This window comes from Palaemon carinicauda, chromosome 5, assembly GCF_036898095.1.
Source record: "Palaemon carinicauda isolate YSFRI2023 chromosome 5, ASM3689809v2, whole genome shotgun sequence".
Classification (NCBI taxonomy): Eukaryota; Metazoa; Arthropoda; class Malacostraca; order Decapoda; family Palaemonidae; genus Palaemon; species Palaemon carinicauda.
Window position 1 is genome coordinate 120,031,713 of NC_090729.1, and position 10,000 is coordinate 120,041,712.

Below are 10,000 nucleotides of genomic sequence, written 5' to 3' on the forward strand. Positions count from 1 at the left end.
CAATCCCCTAATCTCAGTCAGGGAAAATGGACCTGAAATAATATGACTTCAAGGATGCAAAAACACCCCAGGCATACCCCTCAGGCATAAAGTCACCTTAACAATATCAGATTTCAGTTCTCTCATCTTAGTTTTCTCTGGAAGTGTTGATGGGGTCGTCTCTGGCGTAGAACTTCAAAAGTTCAAACTTACTGCAAATGTTTTTATGTGGAACAGGCTAACATAAGTTTTTTTATAGTTTATATGCGAAGTATCTGTTTCAACGTTGTTACTGTTTATAAAATACTTTGACCTAATTGTTCATTAGTTATTATATCATTTATTCAGTGGCTACTTTCCACATGGTAAGGGTAGAAGACATTCTTGAGCTATGGTAAGTAGCTCTTCTAGGGCAAGGACACTCCAAAATCAAACCATTTTTCTATAGTCTTGGGTAGTGCCATAGCCTCTGTACCATGCCCTTCCACTGTCTTGGGTTAGAGTTCTCTTGCTTGAGGGTACACTCGGGCACGCTATTCTATCTTGTTTTTCTTTCTTTTGTTTTTCTTAATGTTTCTATAGTTTATTAATGTTGTTGCTGTTCTTGAAATATTTTGTTTTAATTTTTCATTACTTCTCTTGTAGTTTATTTATTTGTTTGTTTCCTTTCCTCACCAGGCTATTTTTCCCTGTTGGAGTTCTTGGGCTTATAGTATTCTGCTTTTCCAACTAGGGTTGTAGTTTAACTTGTAAATAATAATAAGAATAATAATAATAATAATAATAATAATAATAATAATAATAATGCCAGGGTTAGTGTAGATTTGAAGTGTCAGTTGAAGAAGCAGGGAATTCATAAAAGTTTGGAAAAGCGAATGATCTCTTAAGATAATGGGACTACGAGTAAGGTACTGCAATACTTTCTCTCTCTCTCTCTCTCTCTCTCTCTCTCTCTCTCTCTCTCTCTCTCTGCGGATACTTCATCTACCAACACAGAAGGATCAGGAACAGTACACAGGATGTGACCACTAATGCTTTGTCATTCACTATTAACTTGCAAGGTTATTCATAGACAACAATGTCGTCCTTTTTCAGTACCTCTTTCTTTTATCTTCTTTCTTTTTCTTCTTCTTTCAGCGTATAAGCGCATGAACGCATCTGCGTTCATTCGTTTAAGAACGCCTTGCCGTATGCAAGACACGGACTCTTGCGTTGGCTGCTCGTGAAAAGTCTGCCACCTAAACATCTGCAACAATCAAACGCATCTTTAAAGGTTTAAAGGCCGTCATGAATGGCAGAGACAAGGGACAGTGTCATTGCCCTATCAAGCAGGACAATGCCCTAGAGACTGACCATATTACGTTATGATGAGCGCCCAAGCCCCCTCTCCACCCAAGCTAGGACCAAGGAGAGCTTGTCAATTGTTACTGATGACTCAACAGTTAGACCTATAGGCTCCCCCAAAACCCCCATCCTTAGCTCATAAGGATGGCGAGGTTGCAGCGACCAAAGAAACTAACGAGTTTGAACGGGACTCGAACCCCAATCTGGTAACCACCAGTTAGGAACGTTACCACATCGACCACCACAACAGCAGTCCAAAGTCCACGGGTGTAGAGATGAGATGGTTTCGACTCTAAATAAGTCTTATCTAATCCCTTGTTTTTTTTTTTTTTTTTTTTTTTTTTTTTTTTCGTCTGCCCGAGTCTACGCTGGTCCCCTTGGACCTGATCAGTCATAACTGTTCTCTTCCTAGAAAGGGTGTGCTCGTTGCTGGTATACGTTGCAAAAGGAAGACACTCTGGACACAAAAAGTAGGACACAATTCTTTTTATTATTGATAAATTTTTTATTGCTAATTTGCATCATCTTCAAGGTCATATTCCTAATCGTAAAAGGCTTCGTGGAACATCCATCCTGATGGTTATCTCTCTCTCTCTCTCTCTCTCTCTCTCTCTCTCTCTCTCTCTCTCTCTCTCTCTCTCTCTCTCTCTGTATATATATATATTCATATATATGTATATATATATATATATATATATATATATATATATGTGTGTGTATATATACATATATATATATATATATATATATACACATATATTTATATATACATATATATATATATATATATATATACATATATATACTGTACAGTATATGTATATATATATATATATATATATATATATATATATATATATATATATATATGTATACAGTATATGTGTATATATACATATACATATATATATATATATATATATATATATATACATATATATATTGCATATTCATATATATTTACTGGTTAATTTGAGGTGTGCGATCTGCATTGAAAGAGCCGAATTCACATATCAGAGTCTGAGCTAAAGAAAGCCTCCTGATTCCATAGATCAAATAAAGACAATTACCCTCTTTTGTACATTAGATGCCGTTCATAACCTCAGACTTTATCTTGAGTGCTTACCTGAGGGTACACTTAGGCACACTAATCAAGGTTTAAAGGCCGCTCATGAATGGCTGAGATAAGGGACAGTGACATTGCCCTAGCAAATAAGACAATGCCCTAGAGACTGTATGATCTGCACCCAAGGTCCTTCTCCACCCAAGCTAGGACCAGGGACGGTCAGGCAATGGCTGTTTGATGAGTCAGCAGGTAGACCTATAGGATCCTCAAACCACCTCCCCCCCCCCCACCCCATCCTTAGCTCACAATGACGGTAAGGTTGCAGACACTAAAGGAACTAACAAGTCTGAGCGGTACTCGAACCCCCGTCTGGCGATCACCAGACAGAGACGTTACCAATCGGGCCACCACAACCATAATACTAGAACTTCTTCTTCCTCTTGTTATTTTGAAGTTTTTATTATTTATATATGAAAGATTTCTTTTAATGTTGTTTCTGTTCTGAAATATTTCACTTCAACTGTTCATTACGTCTCTTGTATCTTATCTATTTCCTTATTTCCTTTACTCACTGTGTGACTTTCCCTGTTGGAGCCCTTGGCCTTATAGCATCTTGTTTTTTTCAACTAGGGTTGTAGCTTAGCAAGCAATAATAATAATAATAATAATAATAATAATAATAATACAATGATCTATAGTAACTCATTTCATACAATCGTTCTTCTTTGCTACATTTGTATTATAAAGAAGCCATATTAATGAACAATATTCTGTGAGTGGTCTGATACACAGCTTTAATGTAGTGTACACAGGATTGATTTAACAATTTAGAATATATTCTTTTTAAAACGGGAAATTTATGGTACACTTTTAAAAATTTGCCGTAGGAAAACAGTAAAAAATTTGGAATAAATATTGCCAGGCATTTGCCGTTTTAAAATCAGATATATTGACGTAAAGTTGTGATATTACGGTCACCAACCCGTAAAGGATAATAACAAAATAAGGTAAAAATTACGATCAACTGTATCCCACTGAAATACGGCTTAGGACAATATGTGTTTAGGCAGAATTTAAGATTCAAATTACAATTTTTTTTCTTTTCTTTTTTTTTCTTTTTTTTATACACATCAATATTCTTGTGTTTTGATTTAATCTGAATTTGGGACTAGTGACGGATGGCTTGCAGAGAAAACCGGTTATATGCACTACATTTTTAAGGTATTCCAGTGCTATGTAGATCAGGAGTGGCAAACTTATGGCCCACGGGCCAAATGTGGCCTGTGGAATGGTCTTAAGTGGCCCGCAAGGTGACGAATTTTTCACTTGGAGTTATTATAAGTATCATAACTATGGAAAATGTAACTAAATTGTTAAGATGAACCTGTATAATGTATTTTTCGTAAACCAGGATGACCAGCAAAATAAGTTGCAATCTGTAGTCATGCTAATAAGTAATTACCAAATCTCTTGTTGCCCTCATAACTCATAGCCAAGTGATTAAATTGCCCTCTAAAGGATCTGAGTTTAACATTGCTGATATAGATGAAATTAAGATATATAAAACATTTCATGAATATAGCCAAGAAGTATTTTTTTTTATTGAAGATTTGGGTAATTACCCATAGGTAACTGATCTCCTTTTTAAACCTTTTACAGTGACAACCACAAGTGCTGTAACTGATCCTAGGAGCTTGATCACCGAAGAAAATGTTAAGAAAGTTCTTCAAGTTGATAAGGGAAGTGATGCGGTTCTCAAGTCGTGGAAGGTCGTCGATTTCACCAAAGGAGGGGACAACTTCGCCTGTCTAGTAACCAGTGTCGAAGCCAAGTATTCGAAGAATGGTGAAGACGACTGTGATGTCAGTTACGTCGTAAAACTGAATCCTCATAGGAATTTTGGAGATTTTCAAGAAATCGAACCAATTTTATTTACGAAGGAAGGAAAGTTTTATGAAGAACTAGTTCCCTTGTTAAATGAAGTGTTAACATCTGTAGGCGAAGAACCACTCCGCTTCCCTAAGAGTTTTCTCATCTCTTTGGAAGAGGAAAAAGAACAACTCTATTTCGAGGATCTGAGAGCGAGAGGATTCAAAATGTCCGATAGAAAGAAAGGCATGGACAAGTGCCACGCTGATCTTGTAATCTCCGAGCTGGCCAGATTGCACAGCGCATCCTACCTCCTGAAGGAGAGGTTCCTAGGAGGAAAGGCCATAGCAACCAAATACGAATTTCTTACGAAGGATTTTACAACTTTTACTCCCAACTCCAAAGAGATGTTCGTGACATGGATGGGGAAGGGTGTCGATACTGGAGTGATGATGCTGGAGAAAGTTGGGGGTTATGAGACGGCCATTGCTTGGTTGAAATCCATGAAACCTGAGATTGGACATCTGTTATCTACTGGTCTTCAAAGCACGAGACTTAACAACATAGGTCATGGGGACTGCTGGAACAACAACATTCTCTTTAGGTAGGTTAAGTTATCATATTACCATATATATATATATATATATATATATATATATATATATATATATATATATATATATATATATATATATTAAAATACATAATTTTCTGTGTATGTGTGATAAATGGAATAAACCCACAACCTATGAAAAAGATTTATTTTGAGTTTTCGAAGGGACCATCTCCTGTCCTCTTCGGAAAACAAAAGAGGGAGCTCAAAATAAATTTCCTTTTTCATAGACTGTGGGTTTATTTCATTTATATATAAATAAATGAATATATATATTAGACATCTGACATTCCCTCTGTTATTCCCATACAGAACAAATTTTGACAGTAGTGCTTTGTTCTCTTTACAGATACGACAAAGAAGGCCAACCAGTAGAGGTCATGCTCGTAGACCTACAAGTCTGTCGAGAGGCCTCCATTGCTTGTGACTTGAATTACTTCCTATACACGAGTCTGACAGGCGACGTGAGGAAGCCAAACCTCGACCGCTTCCTCTCCCTATACCATTCGACCTACGAGAGAGTCCTCGAAGGCACCGACACGCCAATGCCTTTCACCGAGGAGGACGTCTGGGAAGAATTCAGAAGCAAAAACAAACTCGGTTTGCTCTTTGCAATGGTTATCGTGCCAGCCATTTTGATGGAGCCCGAGGAAGCTCCAGATTTCTCCGACACAGATTTGGAGACTCTCATGGCGGATTTCAGAGCTCTAGCTTTGGAGAAGCTCAAAAGTAATCCTTTGTGTAAGCCTCGCTTTCTGGCAGTTTTTGATGAGCTCATGGAGGTTGGATTGATCTCTTGATTGATTATCATACTTCCATAGTCATGCAATTCAACGTGCTAATTTAGATTGCACATTATAATATATTTTGTATGTTTTCTGACTTCAATTTTGATACGTTATCTTGTACAACAAGATTTGATGTTTAACTTCACTGTTAAAATTTGCCGTAAAAACCGGTAAAAATCCTGGAATAAATGTTGCCAGGCATTTACCGTTTTAAAACGGATATATTGACGTTAAAGAGTGATATTACGGTCACTACCCCGTGAAAATTACGGTCGCCTGTATTTCTGGAAATACGGTTAAGAACCGTATATTTTTACGGAGAATTTCCAATAAAAATTAGTTTTTAACATTGTAGAATTTTTTTTCTTCACTGATAAATCGGTAACATCATGTATAGTGTATATGTTAAACATTTATGAATGGAAAGAAATTTAGATAAATTTTAACTTATTTATAATGATTTCATTACCAGGCGTTCATGAATGTAGTAAACAGTAACACGGTAAACGAGTTCAAGAATAAGTTAGACAAGATCATAAGACCTGTAAATGCTTAACGTGAAACGCGGATGGACTAAAGAGTCTTTGAGACATCCAAAATCCTTGTAACTCCTTGTAATCATGGGTGATAAAGTAGTAAGGAATGCATATAAACATTTCCTTATACAGTTTTTCACTTCCTTCAAAGGAATAATGATGAAATAAAAGTCTTCAGGTGATCCAGAATATATTGGTGGGATAAGGTGTCAGTGTGATATGAGTAAGGAGTCCAACAAATTTGAGATATTATTAATAAAGTTATGAAGAGGTTTGCTTAATAGTTAGGTAACGACAAAGGTAAATCAAAGGTTTCAAAGTCCGCTCATGAATGGCAGAGGCAAGGGAAAGTGACATTGCCCTATCGAGCTGGACAATGCCCCAGAGACTGACCCAAGCTAGGTCTAAGGAAGCCCAGGCAAAAGCTGCTGATGACTCAGCAGATAGACCGATAGGCTCCCCCAGACACCCTTAGCTCGCAAGGATGGTGAGGTCACAGTGACCAAAGAAACTAACGAGTTTAAGCGGGACTCGAATCCCAGTCTGACGATCACCAGCCAGGAACGTTACCACATAGGGCACCACACACCGTAGGACATTTGGAATTAAGCCATAAGGATAGGTTCAGGACATAGGAAAGAATATTCTTACTCTTATTGTAGTCAGATGATAAGATTAGCCAGGGAATTGATATGTAAATGATCAAAAGACAATAATAATAATAATAATAATAATAATAATAATAATAATAATAATAATAATAATAATAATAGGAATGATGATGATATAATTATAATCACAACACCAATAACAACAAATATGATAATAAAGATATTATAAAAAAGAACTTTCACCCAATGGATTTTTTAATGCATAATGCTAATAAATAACAATCATGAGAATTTAACTTGAAATTGCACACCACATCACATTTATGAAAAAAATCTAACTTTTTAATAGAATTTCTGAAATATTCATAATCAATAGAATATTGAGGCAAAATCACTATAAATTGATTCCCTAACACTTAAAATTAATGAAAAATTTAACTTTTCAATAAAATTGCTATTTTATACTGCTGAAAGATTCATATCTAACAGCATTTTTAGGTAGATTTACTACAATTTGATTCAATATATGTTTTTAAAAAAATTTGAGTAATTCCTTAAGGATAGTTTAAGAATATATTTTTTTTCTTTTTTTTTTTTTTTTTTTTGGAACGAATTTATGGGATTTTGGAGAGATATAAGAGGACATTTAGAGTCTTTGTTAAACTAATTGGGCTTTATTAGGCTTCAATATTCAAAGAATATTTAAAATTTTCGAGGTTAAAATCCAAAGAAATATGAATTTATGAAATAAACCTTCTAACCTCTTGACACCATAACCTAGACCGTGGTATATTGATCATAAATGGATAAGGAAATTATGAAAGGATTCCTTTTTTTATTTTGTCTTATAACTATTATCATTATTAATTTCTAAGTTACAACCCTATTTGGAAAAGCAAGATACTATAAGCCCAAGGGCTCCTACAGGGAAAATAGCCCAGTGAGGAAAGGAAATAAGGAAAAACTACAAAAGAAGTATAAGAACAATAACATTAAAATAAATCTTTCACATATAAACTATAAAAACTTGAAAATAACATGAGGATAAAAACTTCAAAATAACAAGAGGAAGAGAAACAAGGTAGAATAGTATGCCCGAGTGTACCCTCAAGCAAGAAATCCCTAACCCAAGACAGTGGAAGACCATGGTACAGAGGCTATGACACTACACAAGACTAGAGAATAGTAGAGTGTGAGAAGAATGACTCAGTAATAACCCAATTAGATCATTGTGACTGAACTGTGTTGTTAATTCTGTATCAGGTTCATGTAGTAACCCAAGCAGCTCATTGCATCTTCCCTTCGAGTGAATTGTGTTGTTAATTCTGTACCAGGTTCGTGTTACTCAAGGTCAAATTCGGAGAAGGTCCCTTCCTGGTATAAAACCATCTTATTCTAGACTACTCCAGGTTTCTTATGAGAGGGAATAATTCCAATTACGACTTGTTTACAACAATGAATTCAAGTTTAATTGAGAGTAATTGCTGCCTCAGTGGCGTTAATTTTGTAATTAACTTTTTTTATTTTTGCTTATTTTTTTTCTCTTCATTGCTATAATCCGCTACTAACTGGGAAAGGGACATATGTTTTTCGCAGTTACTGGCGGATTATAGCAATGAAGAGAAAAAATCAATAGAAGCAATAGAAAAAGGTAATTACAAAATTAACGTCAATGAGGCAGGAATTACTTTCAATAAAACTTGTTTAAAAGAGAATCTACTCCCGAAATACACGAACAATGAATTCAATTATAACATTGATGCTCTCTTCACTGATAAGTTCAAGAGTTAAGGTTTTGATCTCTCCGCGAAATTTCTAATGGCGGATTGTTCTGTTGTTCTGTTGTCTGATTGTTCAGATATAACAGCGAAGGTCGTTCCGTGGAAGTGATGTTATTAGACCATTAGATGAATCTTGAGGCTTCTGCTAAGAGTGATTTGAATTACTTGGTTGCATACGAGTGTCAGTGGAGAATTGAGAATTTCGAATAATAATAATAATAATAATAATAATAATAATAATAATAATAATAATTATGAACATAATAATAATAATAATAATAATAATAATAATAATAATAATAATAATAATAATAATAATAATTCAACCTACAAAAGAGTTCTCAAATCTGATCATTATGTCGATGCATTTTACCAATAAGAAAATCATGGAGGAATTCAGAGACGAGAACAAGTCTGGTCTACTATTTGTTTTACACTTGAAAATTTGCCTCAAAACGGTAAAAATCTTGGAATAAATGTTGCCAGACATTTACTGTTTAAAAGATGGATGTATTGACATTAAGGAGTGATATTACGGTCACCAACCCGTAAAAGATAATAACAAAGTAGGGTGAAAATTACGGTCGCCTGTATTTTACTAGAATACGGCTGAGAAAAGAATATCTTTACGTAAAGTTTCCGAATAAAATTACGGGTCTTTTTAAGTTTAGTTACCGAAGATGCTCCCTAATCCCGATTAAGTTCCAAATTGCTCTGAAACAGACTTTGAGACTCATGCAAGACTTCAGAAAAGTATCTATGGAAGATCTCAAAACAAATCATCCGTGCAAATATCTTTTTTTTTTTATGACGAAATAAGACAAAATGACCTGATCTCTTGACCTTTCGTAGACCAGATGTACCAAAGTAAAGAAGAAACTTTTCTTTTTTTTTTTTTTTGCAGGGAAGAAACAAAATGCTTAATATTTTCAGTCTTAAATAGGTTTAATTAAATTATACCAACATTTTAATTAAAGCACCAATTGTGTCCACAATTATTGTTCGCTCATCACTAGGATAGGATAAGATCTCTCTCTCTCTCTCTCTCTCTCTCTCTCTCTCTCTCTCTCTCTCTCTCTCTCTCTCTCTCTCTCGTAAAAAAAGTATGTAAATAATTATTTTTGTATCAAAGATGAAGAAATTATGTATTAATAATAATAATAATAATAATAATAATAATAATATCAGAAAATGTCATAGTAGAAATTCAACTAAATAGCTTACCAAGTAATAATAATAATAATAATAATAATAATAATAATAATAATAATAATAATAAATTTATAGTAAACCAGTCTAACATTGAATTACACAGAAATTTTGTTTTCGTAAAAACTGGCCTTTCTTAAGCCTTTGCGCCAAACAGAAACGAATCTTAAATGTTTCAAGGACAATAGACGCATCAAATTCCCA

General features: G+C 34.6%; 1 protein-coding gene across 1 annotated transcript; it reads left to right on the forward strand.

The window, feature by feature from the left end:
• The first annotated feature begins 1,712 nt into the window (after window positions 1-1,712).
• Window positions 1,713-6,084, forward strand: LOC137641447 (uncharacterized). The gene is made up of 3 exons (XM_068373990.1): window positions 1,713-1,793; window positions 4,049-4,862; window positions 5,221-6,084. Coding segments are annotated over exons 1-3 (1,266 nt in total). The 5' UTR covers window positions 1,713-1,792; the 3' UTR covers window positions 5,672-6,084.
• The last annotated feature ends 3,916 nt before the right edge of the window (window positions 6,085-10,000 follow it).